At 37.0% G+C, this 17,861-nt stretch overlaps 1 protein-coding gene across 3 annotated transcripts in view; it reads left to right on the forward strand.

Annotated features, from left to right (window-relative positions):
* FOCAD (focadhesin) overlaps window positions 1–17,861 on the forward strand; it is a 92,895-nt gene that overhangs the window by 13,206 nt on the left and 61,828 nt on the right. For 2 of the 3 annotated variants that reach the window (XM_015653065.2, XM_033511376.1), the window contains exons 5-10: window positions 1,173–1,277; window positions 6,422–6,523; window positions 9,296–9,500; window positions 11,698–11,904; window positions 12,331–12,418; window positions 13,460–13,662. In XM_015653065.2, the coding sequence (XP_015508551.1) occupies window positions 1,173–1,277; window positions 6,422–6,523; window positions 9,296–9,500; window positions 11,698–11,904; window positions 12,331–12,418; window positions 13,460–13,662 (910 nt within the window). The remainder of the gene's footprint in view (window positions 1–1,172; window positions 1,278–6,421; window positions 6,524–9,295; window positions 9,501–11,697; window positions 11,905–12,330; window positions 12,419–13,459; window positions 13,663–17,861) is intronic. The other variant, XM_033511375.1, reaches the window with a different exon arrangement.

Raw genomic sequence — 17,861 nt, forward strand, 5'->3', positions numbered from 1 at the left:
TCAGTAATGAAAAGGATAAATAATCAATCTGCTAAAAAACCCATGAAACAATTAATTATTTTAATCTTCAAGAAACCATCAGAGGCATTTCCGTGTGTATGCATGTTTTCAGCATGTTTTTATTACTGACCATCCATGCCTGTAGGAAATGGGAAATGGGATGGAAATCCTTGCAATATGACATGCCTTTGTGTTGCTTGTGTTCAGGAGGTGCATGCAAAGCCTGCAGCATCTCTTCACTCCCCACTTTCTGCTTGGTAATTAGGACCAGGAATAAAGAAGTTTCAGAACAGGAAAGATGGTTTTCTTACCAAGTGTATTATGGTTTGTTTTTTTCTTCCTTGCTGCAGTTACCCAATTGAAGCTGGGAAATACACTTGCAAATTCCCATTTCATTGTCTTTTTCTAGCAGTGAAGAATCTAAAAGGTTGTTCTCTCACTCCCACCCTTACACCCATCCAGAAATCTCTTTCCTCCTCTGTTTTAGGTTGAGTATATTAGGATTTAGAAGCCTGCAGCACATCTTCCTGGTGGTTGCTTTGTAGCAGATTTCTGTCAAACCACAGTCTTTTTGTATTGTCAGGTTTCAGTATTTTGAGGTGTCACAAGAGCCAGTCATTTTAAAGATTACAGGCACATCTTATAAGTGATCAATTTTTTTAAGAGAGAGAAATACAAGCATATTCTATCACTTTTGATCTGGGTCAATGCTTTCCAGTACAGAAGAGAGAATTTAGTACTTTGCCTGTATCTGAACTATAAAAGTAAGATTTTAATGGTGAAGAGATCCACTGTGGGACTCTAGATGTTCCTTGGCAAGCCATACCACCTTATGGAAAAGAGCCTGTCTGCAAGTGGTGACAAGTGTGGTAAAGGTTTGGTAGTTAAAAGTGCCGTTTGCCTTGTATTCTCATTCTTGTAATATATGGCAGAAGCCACCTGTCAAAAGTTTTAATTGATGCATTAATATTCTCTTTGCTGTTTCACTCACTATGTGAAGAGGAAAACAAAGACACATAAATGTACAGCTTGCCCAGAACTGTGTGGGCATATGTTAAAAGGTCCTTAAGTAGATCTCCAGGTCTCAAGTGTTAATTCTGTTCTTTCTCTTATGAGTGAATCAATTAACATGGCTGCATACTTGACAGTAACTCAGTTTTTTTTGTCAACAGGAATGTGCATGGTTTAGTAAAAACTATTTGCAAGTTAATACAAATTCAAGCTATTCAACTGGGAAAAGATGGAGATGAGTCTGTTTGGAGTCTGTATGGAATCAGGTTAGTTTTACATTCCTTTATTTAGGAACAGTAATAATTTTCTGTCTGACTTCCAGGAGAAAAAAAAAAGGAAATTAAGTTACTACATTGATATTGATCTTACTCTTTTTGTGTGCTTTGCTTTGTTTACACTGTGCAGGTAATCAAGTGCTGGCACACAGGTTGCCTACAGAGGTTGTGGAATCTCTGTCCTTGGAGATAACAGAATCTGACAGCATGTTGTACTGGGTAGGCTTTTGCTTGAGCATGTGGGTTAGACTGGATGATCTGAGTAGGTCCCTTTCAACCTAAATGATGATCTGATTCTTTGATGTTATCTTTTTTTTTTGTTGAAAGTTTCAATGAGTTTTTTAATACAAGGATAAGATTGCCACCATAAGCTCAAAAGGGACAATGGGAGGCAAAACGGGGAGAAAACAAGTACTTCTTGAACAAGTTGAACAACTAGTACTTGTTCAAATACTGGAGGATTTCCAATATTTCCTTTAATAAGTATTTTATTTTAAGGTTATGAATCGTGTCCTCCTCACTTCAGTCTCCTGCTCTATTCTTATTATAAAAGTCAAGTTGCTGAATGTCTTTACTGTTAAGGTGATTGACATATAAAAATAAAATACTTAAAGATGCATGTAGAGCTACTTATCTAAAGCTTCTTGTCATGCAATAGCAGACTTTTGAAGAGGACATCCTAGTGATTTCATCAATCTTTTGAGAAACCATAAGTCAGTACTGACATTAAAAGCCTCTTGAATCTTTTCTGGAGAGCAGAAAAGCTTGGTAGATGCCATGGGTGTTTTTCAAGTTACTTTTTATGCAGTTAAGAGGTATCATTGTAGGAGGCTGTAGCCATAATGGCTTAAGGATATAAAATGCATTATTTGAGAGATAGGAATCATGTCTTTAATTGAGCAAAATGAAATAGTGAAGAAAAGCAGAACAGGCTGTGGAGTGCTGGATTTGTTTGCTTTCCTGAAATCCTGCATGCATTTGTTTTTGTGGCTATATCAGTTCTCTTTACAAAATCCTTACTTGTATAGAGCAGTTTTAAATGAAAAGGCAGGTAATGCAGACAGAATTCTTTCAGAAACTTTTTTAAAAGCTTAAAAGAAGAAATTAAGTTAAAGGAACTTAATTCTGGCTTTGTATGAAAAAGAAGGTGGTGGGATGTGGCTGGAATAAAGAAATAGTTTCTGCCCAATAGGGCCAAGAAAAGTTACTACATTTTTTTCACACTCGCTAAAAGAGAAATTACTGGTAACATACTTTGAAGATAAAATTTGGTAATTCAGAGTGGTATAAAGTAAAGTAATAGAGAACTGAAAATAAGAAGCAGACTTTTATTTAGCCAATATGGTTTTTGTTTTCCCTTTTGGTTACAGTTAACTTCAATGAAGAAAAGTGATTGCTTGACATAGGGTCAGAGCCCTGAGATTTTGAAACCTGACTTCTGGTTTTTAGTGTACAGAAAAATCTATCCATTCATTGTTATGTAACAATTTTTGTAGTTGTGCTTTATGAAATGCCATTAAAACTTGATTTTTTGTAAGGAATAGAAGAATGTATACAGTAGCTCACCAACAGTAATCTCCCACTACAGTGTTCATATATTATGCTGTCAGCTATGCAAAAGTATTCCATATGGAAATCATCAATGAAGAATCAAAAGGCAACAGTGCATTCTCAAGTGGTTTGCTATTGTCACCAGTATTACAGGGTAATAAGTAAATGTGATTTAGGCCAATGTTAATTCTGGGCAATATAATTAGTTTTATAATACGGCTTCTTGGGATAACGTAGTATCATGACCAGTTCCTGAAAAGAAATGGAAGAAAATTAATGTCTTGCAGACTTGTGCATTTTATTATATAGTGTTCTTCTGGGATAGAGTTAGCTTTCTCCAGAGCAGCCATCTGCAGCCACAACAGTGTTGATAACACACCAGTGTTTTGGCCACTGCTGAGCAGTGCTGTCCCTCCAGTTCATTACCATCCCTCAAAAGGCCAGTAAGGGAGGGGTGGTCAAGACTTCGGGAGGGGATATAGCCAGAATAGCTTACCCAGTCTAACAGAAGGGTTATTTCATACCCATGACACTGTGCTCAGGAATAAAAGCTAAGAGGTGTGAGCTAGGAGTGGATTCATTATTAGGGTGTTTGTCTTCCAAAGCAACTGCTATGCATACTGAAGCCCTGTTGCACAGACACTGGCTACACATTGCCTGCTGATGGAAAGTAAAGAATATTTTTTTATTTTCCTTGCTTTCTTTTCTGGCCTTTGACCCAGGAAGGGCTCCTGTTAGCATTCTTAATGCAGGTGGTTTATGATACACATGTACAAAAAATTGGATATGATTTTTTTTCTGAAAGCTGTTAGCCTTTTTTAAATGAACTGGTATTTTATTATATTTTTAATGATTAATCATGCATGATTTTACTGTTTTAAAGTTATAGTGAGCTGCTACTTTTCTGAATTCCAAGATTCAGAGCAGGTAGCAAAATGCTTTAAAAATGGATATTTGATGGAGTATAGTGCTGTTCCTGAAAGGATCAGCTTTGTGAAAGAACCAGGGTCGCATCTGCATGCACAGAAAGGTATGTGGAGTGCAGACATTGTTTCCTCATACAGGAAAAGACGTCTGACACTGAATTTGTCCTTTAATTCATATTGGAGGTCACTTCTGTTCAGACATGTAATAAAAAAGTTCAGATGACCTAAAAGTTAAAAATAATATATGTTTTATTGTTACCCCTCACAAAGGTTCATTTTGTTTGCCTGGACATTTCCATATTAAAAGTGGGTAACCACTATGATTGCTTATGTGTTTTGCTTTATCCTGAACCCACTAACAGTAATTTAGGGTTGTGGTGCTGTAATGTCATTTAAAGATGTGTGTTTTACAGTGCTGTTCTAGCAGTTCTTAAGATGGTCTTGACAGCAGATTGCATCTACACACTTCATTTTTCTTACTGCTAATAGCATTATCAAGTGGAACATTTTTGGTTTGCACTTGAGTGTTTCATGATTAATTGCTGTTCATTGTGGAGCTTAGCTGACTTCTCTCATCATCCAGTTCAGTGCAGTTTTACCAGTTTCAGAACACAGATCTGTAATAAGAGGTTTGCTTTTTTTTTTTCCTAGATATTAAGTCATTTTAATTTGAAACTTGATGTGTGAGGTGCTGGCTTTGGGAGGGTTCCCCTGGCTTTGGTGTCATTGCAGCATTTAAATGATGACTGGAGACATACTCTCTAGATTAGGAAAGGTAGTTAATTTTTGAAATGTGACAAAGTTACTGAAATTAGAAGTTGCTATAAACCTATATGTCTTTGCAAGCACTATGTACTTTCAAGGTTGTGGCATTGCATGTGGACAGTATTTCTGTCTTACTGCTTGATAAGAATCTGGTCTATGATGTTTCTGGATTCAGGTGCTAGACAGCAACTTTCTTGCCTCTTGCATACTATCATCTTTTGAAAGCTGCAAGCAATAACCTTAGCTTTTCTAGGCTTTGTGCAGATTGTAAAAGACTAACTTTAGTAAAATATTTACAAAATCTAGGAAGGTGGATATATGAAGAACAGTTATGTAAGCTGATAAATTTTTGAGGAATAAATGTGAGAAGTTACAGGTTTCTAGCCCCAAAGATGAGGGCCAGACCTGTAATATGCATCACTTGTGTTTTTAGTAGATGGCATCTGTTTTCTGAACACATTTCAAGTATAGCATCAGCCAACTTTCTGAAAGAACTTTTGGGTTATTTATTTCCCTGAAAAGAAGCACACGTCTTCAGAAGCAAAATGATATGATGAGCAGAGGGAGTGTAAGAGAAAAAGGGGGAACCAGTGTAAGAGAAAAACCCTTTATTTTTTGCTGTGTTGTAACCACACAGCAAAGAAAACAAGAGTCATTAGGGATGAGAATACTCTGCAACCAGCTTTCATAGTTTGGTGGGCCTTTCACTCAGCTGATGGCTATGTAATTCTTGGATTATCTTCACAACCAGTCAGTTGTCCAGGACTCAAAAAGTGTTAACATTGAGAATGTAAAAAAACCATAATGAGGAACTCCTCTAAGTTTAATGATGTGTCTGCTAGATGATGGTTTTTTCATAGTGTCTTGCTAGGCATAGAATAACTCTAAACATTCCTGATCATAGCAGGAATTTTTTTAGCTTAGCTAAGGGAAGCCTGAATGTTCCATCACATTAAGCATTTCAAATTTGCCATGTAATGGGAAAAATTGGATTTTTATTCTTTTATGGTGTTCTTTCAGATCTCATTCACTTCACTTGGAGCTGAGTTTGGTGCTGCTTAAGATGAAGCCCATCTTGTATTGCAGTATTGTTGGATATGAGTGTGTCTCAGTGAATGTTGTCTTCTCTAATAAAAAGACTGCTGGAAATTGTGACTTTTTTCTCTTCAGAAGTTGTTAAAACAATCATATTAGGTGAAATACCATTGTAAATCCTTCCTAAAAGGTGTATTTGACTGTCACTCATGTAGTGTCTGAAACTGAGGCGGTGTCTCTTGAGATAGACCACTTCAAGGGGTGGCTCCCAAATCATCTGTTGCTGTGTAGTAAAACTCTCTGAAGGTCTCTCTGGTGACACAGATTTGTTGGACCTGTGAGCTGGAAAAGATGGTTAACCAAACTGAAGGTGGTGGTTTGAAGCAGATTCATGCCTTTCTCTGTTCACCTTTCCACTTATAGCATAGAATGATACGAGCTAGAAGAGTCTCTAAAGATTACCCAGTTGCAGTGCCCCAGTCCCCAGACAGAGACACTTTCCACTAGACCATGTTGTTCAAAAACTCATCCAGCCTGTCCTTGACCTCTAGGGATGGGGATCCAGTAAGTTACTCTAGTTAAATGACTTTGGTTTTGTTTCTGACAGAACAAATTATGTACTTCAGGCTTCCCTCCTTCCCAGGTTTTCCTCCACCTGGAGGGAATTTTAATCTTGTTGCGGAAATTTTGAGAAAATATCCTCTTTGGACAGTGTAGCAGTCTTAGCAAAGTTGATAAAGGGAGTTGGTAAAAGGAGAAGGTTTAATTGGGTATTTCTACAGCCACGCTTTTTTTGGAAATAGTTGTTTTGCATACTTCCTGTGTTACAGATATAAATGTGATTTCTTTGTCTTTCAGGAGCACTCCTCATCCATTAATTACTGTCCTAGAAAACAGACCTGATTGCTGGCCAGTCCTCCTACAGCAGATAATAGTATTTTTCCATCAGTGTCCAGAGAGGTAAATGAATGAAAAATTTTTAAAAGCCTAGCAAATGTAGACAGCTGAATTGTATCACTGTAACTGGTTTTTTGAAGGCAAACAAGCTGTAAGAATTCTGTCTTTTGTAAAAGCTACTTGAAAGATTTAATTATACTATTTCATGTTTTAAAATAATAATAAAATTAATAATTATTAATTAATTAAATACTGGTATAATCCATCAAAAAGAAATTTAATAGCTTTTTATCAGCTATGTAGATAAATTTTGTATGGGTATAGAATAACTGGTGCAAAATTGATAGCATGTTTGTATTTATTTAAAAAATAAGCAGTTTGGCTTATTTATTTATTTTGTCAAAATTTTGACTGCTTAGTCACAAAAAGTGAATACAATACAGCTGTAACCATCTGTACAAAATGATGGGATGATGAAGGAAAAGTGGAGATGATTAAATCTCACAGAAAGGATGATGTCTTGAAAAACAGTGTATGCTTTCTGATTAAAAAAGAAAAAAATCGGTGGAACAGCCTTACTATAATGCATCATTAAAATGACCAAATACCCAACTGCCAACACTCTCAGCGTTTTCTTCATGCTTACCTCTAAGGAATTTGTCCAATAAAGCTTCATTATATTATATATGTACTGAATATATATATATATAATACATTTAAGTATATATATATATAAGCATATATATAAGATAACAAATCTGTGACATTCTCAAAGAGAGCTGTTTTCAGTGAGTTTACTATATGTATGCTTTTCAGATATAAATATACTTTTTCTCCTGTCTTCTGAAAGACTAATAAGAGTAATAGTACAGCTTCTTTGTTCTGTCCTCTTGGTAAAAAAACAAGTTAATTAATCTCTTAAATTTCTGCTGGGCTTAGGCTACATGATCAACAGTAAGACTTTAAGCAAAAGTATGTTTTACTCAATTAAATTGATCAGAGTATTTTTGAAATCTTGTTAATTTTTTAACTCAGCTGCTAAAGCTGGGACTCACATAGAGTCCCCTCAGGTGTATAAATGGTAGTCAGCTGTGGATTTTTTGCTGGTGGCTTCATTTGAATTAAAATAGGAGTTTTTCATAGTGAAAAGGAAAACATGTGATGCTCCTCTTGGTGCTCTTTGTTCAGGGTTTCTGTGGGTAAAGTGCTAGACTAAGAATATGGAATCATAGAATAATTCAGGTTTGGAAATGCCCTTCAGAACCTGGAGGCCAGCTGTTAAGCTAATGCTATCAAGTCCACCACTAAACAGTGTCCCTAAGTGTGATACAAACAAGCTATGTTGATCTAGACCTATTACTGAATTCTTTCTACAGTTTTGCATCAAGACTGACTCTTGTTTGAAACTGAGTTTTGGTTTTCTGTTGATGTGCTGGACAATAGCAAGGCTGTGCGGGGGGATTTGGACAGGCTGGATCTATGGGCTGAGACCTGTGGTATGAGGTTCAACAAAATTCAACCCCAAATGCTGGGCCCTGCACTGTGGTCACAACAATTCCATGGAACACTACAGGTTGGTGGAAGAGTGGCTGGAAAACTGCACTAAGGAAAAGGACCTGAGGGTGCCAGCAGCTGAACATGAGCCAGGATGTGCCCATGTGGCCAAGAACACCAATGACACCCTGGCCTGGATCAGAAATTGTGAGGCCAACAGGTGCAGTGCCCCCATGTATTTGGTACTGGCGAGGCTCTACCTCCAATTCTTTGTCTGGTTCTGGGCCCCTCATGACAAGAATGACATGGAAGTGCTAGAGTAAGTCCAGAGTGGGACAGTGGAGCTGGTGAAGGGTCTGGAGCACAAGTCTGATGAGTAACAGCTGAGGGAGTTGGTGGTACTTAGCCCAGAGGAAAGGAGACTGATGGATGATTTTATCACTCTCTACCTGAAAGGAAGTTGTAGCCAGGTGGGAGTCATCCTGTTTTCCCAAGTAACAAATGACAGGATGAGAGTAAATAGGCTTAAGCTGCATGAAGGGAGGTTTAGATTGGCTAGTAGGAAAAATTTCATCATGGGCTTGTCAAACATTGTAAAATCTGCTCAGGGAACTAGTGGAGTCACCATCCCTGGAAGTATTAAAAAAGACCTGTTGATGCTGCACTTGAGAACATTGTTTAGCAGTGGGCATGGCAGCGGTGATTGGACTTGAACCTAAAAAATTCTGTGTTTCTGTATCTGTACTGTATTGACCATCAGCTTTATTTGATTGTTCTAATATGTCAAGGACAGCACGTATTCCTAACATGGTCAAGTCAAAAGATTTGTTCTGTGATAATATTTTATTGGGAAGCTGTGTTGGTTAAAACAGTTCCTGTTTCACATAATTGTATTAAGACCATTCTGCAAAAACTGATAAGGATGGCTCCTTTTTCCTAAAATTATGTTTTATGTGTTTTGAAAAGGTATTTCTGAGTAGTCTTGTCCAAATACTTTTTCAGAATGTCACATTAGTCTATTGTGACATTCAGCAAGGAGAGTCACTTCTTGAATTGATGAGGGGAAAAAAGAATAAAATTAGGAGTGTTATAACCTGCAGGTCCATATCGAGTCTTTTAAAAATTACACTTCGAAGTATGGTTATTGCATTGGGTCTCATAACAGTACTTAATTGTGGTTAAGTCCAATTTTTTTTGTGAGATTTAGTAATGTCCTTCTCATCACCTTTCTATTAATTGTGTCTTGTGAATTTTTGCAGGTAACGTCACATTACTTGGGTTTTGTTGTTGTTATGCTTTCAGTAGAAAGGATTCATGTCAAACTTATTTCTTGAACTGCAGGGCAGAGCGTTTATGTGTTGGCATAATGGCTTCATTTCTACGATACCTGTATTGTGAACCATCCCAGTTACGGGAATATGCTGAACTGCGAATGGGTTTACTTAAGATTTTACTGCAGCCTCATGGCCCAAAGAACAAAGAAGCACCCTCTGTGCTGGAATGTGAGATTCTTCAACTTCTGTGTGATTTGATTCCACGCTTGCAGGTACAGTTGTTGCTTGATGCTGCATTTTATGAATAGACATTATCAAAACAGCAGTATTATTATTGTCATTCAAGTGTGCAAATATAGCATTCTTTTCCATTTTGTGTTGATCTGATTTGTTGATAATATATTAATCTAACAAATTTCTCTTTCTGCTAGAAGATAAAAATTTATTTGTTGAAGTCTCATACCTATTAAGATGGAAATTGAAACACGTTTACGGTAATTATTTCCATCTAGTTGCCTCAGTAAACATACAGTAAACTTAGACAGTCATGAGAAAATTTTGTTAAATGGCAAAATGTTTGTCAAAACCATACAGTTTTAACTTAAAATGGATAATATTAAAGTTCAACGAACTCTGTGTGAAGCATGAGCTAAGTGTTTCTAGGTGATCCCTTCTCACTCTTTGTAACAGAGTGATTAGCGGATCTCAACACAAAATTTAGTCCTTCTGGAATATGCTGAAGATTTTGAAGGTTTTTTTAAGTTGCGTAGTGATATGTGATAGGAGCTAGAGATTTAATCTTATGATCCCCTTTGTTACAGGCCTGTGATGCTGGTTAAACTTAAAAGCTCTACTTTTCCTCATGCTTTATCATGAGGAAATTTATGTGACATCAGTTGAGCTTTTTCATACCTATCTTTTGCTTCTTCTTTTGATATTAGGACAACAGCTTCAGATGTATTCAGCCAAACACAAGGTGCTTTGTCTTATTGCTATGAAGAGAGGGCTCATTAATATGAATAATGTAAAGCTAAGTAGGCTTCTTATAAGGATATTTAGTAGCATCTTTCTGCTGTGGCATTTTACTAGAAAAGTCTTGTTTGTACTCACAGCTACTTTTCACAATCTTTTGGAAAACACATAGCTTGTGTTATACATATTTATCCTGGTTCAAGTCTGTTCTTTATGATGATGGACACATGCTGACCTTTTCTAGTCACAGATTTCTGCTTTTGTCTCAATTTTACCCAAAAAAACTTCAGTATAACATTGTGTCTTGAATGTATGATCAGGCTTCAGACTTGATAGCATTTAACCATAAAAACGGCATTGAACAAAACTTCAAAAATGAGTTATGAACCTTTCTTTCTTTCATATGTGTTGGCACTTATTTTTTTTAGACAAGAAATCAGTTGCATATTTTCAAACTTGTATTAATACATTTTTGTCTTGCTTGAGATATAACTTTCACAATGGAAGGTACTTCCTTCAAGAAGACTGTTTGCTGGACTGTTTTATAACCTGTCAATTCCTTCCTCTTCTTTCTCTGAACCTCAGGTTGTTTTTATCCTTTCATTTTAGCACAGCTTAACTTAGTCCTCTGTGTAATATAAATGCTAGAATGTTTCCTTTTCATTTTGTCTGACAGTGTCAACCAAGCTGTCAGTAATACAGCTCTCTTCACCTATAGACTTGTCTGCCAGTCAATTCAGTGATGTGATATTTCTGATTAGAGCAGATTATTTATAGAACAAAAAGGGAATAAAAATCAGCATGCTATGCTTTATGCTGGCTCCAGAGTTTGGATTGGAATGGTGCATTTGTCTGGAAGTAGAATCTTTAAGAACAGAAGCACTGTCATCCAACACATGGGTACTTGGAGACAACCTGCTTCTTGAAACCTCTTTAGCTGGCTTTCAAATATGGAGATACTGCTTTTGGATATCACACTTCAGCCTTTAGTTTATGTGGTGGTTGGATTGCATGGTGTTCTAGAATTGAGTAATGCCACTGCCTTTCTATTTTGAGACAAATGTTAAAATCTTGATTATGTTACAAAGGAAATATTGTAGAGCCAGATATTTCTGTTATAAGAATATTTACCTGCTTGATGAAATCCCCCCCCACTCTTTTGTCTTGTATGAGAACTCCAAGAGCTGAATTAATTGCTGTTGCTTTTGAGTAAAAAGGGATTTTTCTCAACAATAGGAAACATGTTTCAATTCTTTCACACGTTTCTTATTTTACTTCAAAGTATCAGCTAGCAGTCTTAAGTTAGGTTTTTCAGGGAAGTTGGATAAGGGATTCCTGGGATTAGTTTATAAAGATGTTTCTTCAAAGATTTAGTACTATATACAATAGAAACATGGCAAAACTAATAAAACCAATTATAAGTTCTGTGTAGATAGTGAAGGGAAACTTAATTCTCATGTGTTTTGACTTTCTTTTGTTTTAACCACTTCTCTGCAGCTTAAAGACTTACTGCAAGTTACAGAAGCCTTGTTTTTCCTGCAAGGGCTGTTCCTCAGCCTACTACGCTATCCTTCATTTTGGAAAGTTCAGTTATCCGAGCTTAGTCTTCAACTATTATGCTTCTGTGAAGTGTGTTTAAATGTAACAGGAGAATGCTCATCTTTGATCTCCCTAATAGAGGACAACTTTGAGCTCTTAAAAGAGGTAAGAGTATATGGTAAAAATGTAAAATAATTTTATTAAATTTAAAGATTGTCATGTTTAAGACAGTAGACACACTTATACATGCCATTCACCTGCAGGTGACCAGTGTTGATGTCAAAAGTTTCTAACTTTTTTCTCTGGTTGAATACCTTCAGAAGGTAAAAACTTAACTGGTTCTGTATGTATCAGTTAATCTCTTAGTATGGAAATTTATTTAAAGCAAGTTACAACAGTTTGGACAAAGTAACAAAATGTTCTAATTACTCAGTTAAAATACTATTTCCACGGAGTTTCATTCTTCATTGCTCTGTCACTGCATGTGGACTCACTATGGTTCATGCAAAGTTTTGGTAGTTTCCTATTTTTTCTGTTTAATGTTGCTGAGAAACAAAGGAGACTTGGAACTTTTTTCTTTTTTCATCATAGGTATTTCCAGGGGACCAGTTTGTAATTGGGCTAGCACTTCTACTGCTGCAAACTCCAGAAAGTCAGCAGAAGTCTGTCTTGAGTCTAGGTAAAGCTGTTCTTGTGAAAGAGGAATCCACACTCTTAAAACTGCGTCTTTGTTTATTCATATTTATGAAATAAGCACATCATTCTCATGGAGTTCAGTTGGGGGGTGAAATAAGGTTTCTTTATAAGCAGAAATTTTTCGTGGATTTTAAAAGTAATGGCAGTAAGATGTTGCTCTATTAGGAACGGTGAGAAGAACATCACAGACTCTCTTGGGAGTCCATCAGGAGAATTTCTTTTGGTTTATTACTTCAGATCTTTTTTATAGACCAATACTTGAAAAGTACAGAAAAGAAACTAGTAAACTAACACATCACCATCATTGGTCAGTGGGGTTCACCACCCCTCGACCTTCTCTTTCAACAAAACAAGGAACAGACAAACAGCACCTGCCAGGCTGTTCTCTATCTCTGAGGATTGTTTTAATTCCTCCCTGTAATTTCCCAGGCCACTTTCTCAGGCAAGACTGAGAAAGTTATGTGGCCTGCAATTTCCACAGGCACCTTGCTCCCTGTTTCACAGTTAGCATCCATAGCAGTAAAAATAAATTTTTCTTCTACACTGCCTTTTTCCATTGGTGTTACTGTATTTTAAGCTTCCTGCTGTCTTGGAGCTTATCGGTTTCATTTTTGAGCCAACAGGATATTCTTAGCTGATGTTCATGCCTCCTGAATGGTTTCTTATTACAGGTATTGAGAGCAGGTGTGACAATCATGACAATGCTTAACCATGCTTTTGACTTAGCAGTTTTGATTAGTAAATTTATTCCAGTAAAAACAAAGGTCTGTGCTACATTCCATTTTTGTATTTTTTGCTGCCATCAGGTACTTTGCTATAAACAACAGAAATGTGTGTGTCTCTAAATGAAAAATGACAAAAAAAATCTTCTACCTGTTATATACACATAGAGTAAATCTGGGGACCTTTACTTTGCTCAGTTGAAGTGTTTTCTAGAAATGTCTGTCATGGCTAAAGGTACCAATGTTCATTACTTTTTTTTTTCCTCCTTGATCTTTGTTTTTCCTCAACTTGTCTTAAATAGCCTACAAGGTCCTTTCATGTTCAGAAACCCAGGACATCTCAACCACAGCCCTTACTTTGGTGATGCCTGTGCTACAGATCTTATCTTCTACAACAGTTGGAGACTGCCTGTCAGGGGATGTTTCTGGAACTACCAGGCAGCAGCTGGCTGTAAATCTATTTGGATTATTAAAAGAAAAAAGTGTGAATGATAAACAGGAATCGGTAAAGTGATAAAGTTTATTTCTTTTTTTGGGGGGCAGGTAGGGGAGGCATTTAAAAATATTTCTGCTTGAAGCCTGTCTAGGCTTCAAGGAAAGACTCTGCATGTGTGAACTTCTTATGTGTGATACATTCTATGGGAATGCTTGAAAATATGTATAGTCCATGAAACTAGACAGTGGTGAAGTGAAAGTTTGTTTGCTGGATATTGGTTTTATTTAGCAAATGAGATTTTTTACTTTTAAGAGACTGTACAGATTGAAGAATTCACCTGTATTATTAATCCAGTAACAAGACTTAGCAGAAATCAAGGTTACATATATTTACTCTGTTTCTTTCAAACTTGTTTATTCTCTACTTCTCTTTTTCCTTACTGCTATATGTGACTGTTATGTACATTCTTTCTGCGTTAGCTAAAGAGAGTTATGGAGCACCTGAGTGTCAGTTAGCAAATTTTGGCTCATTAACCTGAATCTTTTTACATGTTCTATTGGGGGTTTTGGGTTTTAGTTATTTACTTATGTCCTACTTCTCTGCCATCTAATAATTTATCCCCACTGTACCAAGAAAAGGTGACAGCAAATATTTTTGATCAAGATGTGTCTAGCACTGAAGTAGCTAAACTCCCTTATTGTTTTACACCACTGTTTTGCGTAGAGAGAGTGTGATATGACAAGTTGGAGCCAAATACAGTGCCAGTTCTGAGTCCTGCCATATCTCCTTGACCTGGAATCCCCCACCTACTTCACCTTCTATTTCTCCAAATCTGAAAAGGCAAGCGCATTTGCGCTCCTAATAAAGAATAACTTTTTTTAAGTTCACAAAACCTTACATTTCGTAGTCTGCTCTTGAAGAATAGTGGGGTGACAGTGGTTACAGCTCACTTCCTTCTAATGGGACTTTCTGCCAACCTGTACAGATGCCAGTAGAGGTTTGTTTCAGTGAAACATTGTCAAAACATGTCAGTCCTCTATGCTGTGTATCACTCACCCACATGTTTTGTTTTTTTTCTGTTGTGTTTTAGAAGCTGTTTTAATGTCATAAGATTACTGTTATTGTACAACAGGATTACAGTGCATTGTGTTACATTGGCTTCCTGTAAAAGGACTTGTTTGTATGAATTCTGGTATTCTCTTTGCTTCAGAAAAGTATATGAAAGTTTTAAGGACAAATAATTTTTGATGTCTAACTTTTTCTGTTAGCCATGTTACAAATGAAAATGGTTGTCTTTGCTGAGAATTCTCTAACAGTTTCTTCACTTGTGTCTCACTGATCCTTGCAGAGTTCATCACAAGTAGCTTGACAGATCTTTGGTAATTCATGGTTCTCTGTGCAAATGGGTTCGCAGTCATTTTACTTGATCATTGTTTGTAATAATTATGCTGATAACCTTAGGTTCTCAACTAAAAGATGAAAAAATGTAGACTCTGTTTAATGGTCTCATGATTACAGTCAATTTGTGTTGTAGAATCAGATCAGTGCTAAGAAAATGAGATCTGGATTGAGCTATCCTTAGACTTCCTTCATATTGGAAATAGACAAGAGGTAGTAAAAAGAAAGCAAATACTAATTCCACAGTGAAGAAGCTTTGGGCAAGTGTATATAAGAGCAAACATGGTTAAGTTATGGTATATTTTCATAGAATCATAGAACAGCCTGGGCTGCAAGATCATCTGGTCTAGCCTTTCATAGGAAAGGGAGCCTAGGTAAGATTATCTAGTATCCTATCCTATCATATGTTGAAAACATCCAGTGATGGGAACTATACCATGTCCCTGGAGAGCTTGTTCCAGTGGATGATTCTTTTCACTATCAAAAATGTCTGTCTTGTAATGTTATCCCTGACTTTCTTCCAGGCATCTTACATCCATTGCCCTTTTTATTCTCCATGTGGCTCTTTGTGAAGGGAGAGCTTCTGTCCTCTTAGTAACTGCCCTTCAAGTACTGGAAAATGATGACATCCCCCTTGAGCCTTCACTTCTGCAGGGTGAAAAGACCCAACTCAAGACATTTACTTTGACCCCTCTTCAGTCTGTCCACATCTGTTTTGGAACTGTGGGGGCTAGAACTGGACACACAATGCCATGTGCAGTCTGACAAGTGCTGGTGAAGTGGGATGATCACATCTCTCTGTTAACAGTGCCCCCCGGGATGCAGCTGAAGGTCCACTTTGTCTCAGTGGCTGCAGCAGTGCACTGCTGACCTGGTGTCTGTGTGTTGTCTGCTGGGAGCCCCGGGCTCCTCTTGGCAAGGCTGTTCCACAGCTCATGAGTGCTAGCCTGGCTGGGCTCTTTGGTTTTGTTTTCTTGGCTCTTTCAGTCTTTCCTGCTCTCCCAGGTTCAGGACTCTGCACTTCTCTTGGCTGGACTTTACACAGCTGCTGTGGCCTAGTCTTCCAGCCTGCTCATATCTCTGAAAGGTGGCTCTCCCTGCCAATGTGTGCCCCTCAGCACCCAGTTTAGTGACACAGCAAACGTGGTGAGGGTGTTTTTGGTCCCATTGCCAAATTGATCATTCATGGAGGTGTGGAGCCCAGTACTGGGGGGCCCTGCTTGTGACAGCCTGCCAGCCTCATTGGTCAGGAGGAAAGGAAGTATTGAGGTATTGAGAGCCTCTGTCTTGCCAGCATTATCAGTAATTTTTTCCCTGTCTGGTCTAGTAGTGGGCCTGTACCTTCCCTGTGGACCTCTGCTTAACTGCTTATGTAGCTGATCAACCATTTCTTTGTTTTTGTATCTCTGGCCAATTCCTGTTTCAGCTGAATCCTGACCTTCATGTGTACAGCCCTGAAAACCCTAGCAAGAATTTGTATTTCCCTGTGGGTATTTGGCCACCTTTTCATTGGGCAAATTTCTTTTTTTTTTTGTTTTTAACAGCACTCAAAAGTTAAATGTTCTTTAATGGCACTTTTTTTTTTTTTTTTTTCTCTCTCCTTTTGCATTGATGGTAGTGGGGAATACTTCTACCATCTATGCCATGATTTTAAAAGTTAGGATGGGGCTAGACCCTCATGCACTTTGCCATTGAGGGATTTTATATATGTATATGTGTGTGAGTGTATGTGCATGTATACACACACACCCCCCTTTATATATATTTTTGTTGTTGATAGACTGAAATTTTGTACTTAACTCACTCAGAGTGCAGCAGTAAAATAAAATTGTAATCATAGCCTCCCAATAAAGGGAGAAGTGAGTCAGTACAACTATGTAGCAAAACCTTTTTGAGATGTAATGTGGAATGGGAAATATCAAGATAATATTTCAAGCTCTACCAATTTTAGCAGTTTTTCTCAGGCACTTAAAAAATTTGAAAACTGAAACAAATTACAACCACCACCACAAACACAGAAAAACCTGCAAAATACAACACCCTCCCAAAGAAAACTCCAAACAGTAAAAAACCTTTAATATAGTCTGATCTTGATTTCAAGACCTGTTATCTTCTACAGGCAGAAAAATAAGCAGTATATCTTACGGATCCTGAAGCTCTTAGCCCTCTGTATGTCCTTGGATTAAGTTTAAATACCTTTTTCAATAAATGGAAGCATCACAGCTGTATTCAGAAGAGATTTTTTCCTGCCAGAGGAGATAGCACTTTAGATGGCTGATTTTGAACATACAGTAGTTGTAATGTGTAAGTAATGAAATCAGCTAATTTTAATGTAATTTTTAAAAAAGTAATCTAAAATGCAAGGGCATTCTACCTTCCATTAGCCAAAATAAATTTATATTGAATCAAACAGTGTGATTAAAATGAAATTCTGCAGTTTTAATTAGAACAGCTTTTGCCACTCAGTGTCTTTTTTCTCCTGGTTATTTAAAGCTGAATGAGCCCTAGCCTTTTGGATTCTGAATTCCACTTTTTATGTTCATCTGGAGATCTCTTCTCAACTACTTTCTTCACTTTATATAAATGTTCTTCACCTGATTAGTGCCTGCTATCTACTGTCTTGATAGTGTAAAGGTATTTTCTAAGGAAGCAAATAATTAGTGGGAAAGAGATGTCATATCTTGTATTAAACTTTCCTGTTTTAATGAAAAACTTTGAACTTTATTTTACAGGAGCTTTAAAATATATATACCCTTATATAAAAATCGGACTTAAAAGAATTCCCCATTTGTATTTTACAACTTTCATGCTGCTAAATGGTATCTTCCATGGCTGCAACTGTTAATGAAAGGGTTATATTTCTGTATATA

Source organism: Parus major, chromosome Z (assembly GCF_001522545.3).
Source record: "Parus major isolate Abel chromosome Z, Parus_major1.1, whole genome shotgun sequence".
Taxonomy (NCBI): Eukaryota; Metazoa; Chordata; class Aves; order Passeriformes; family Paridae; genus Parus; species Parus major.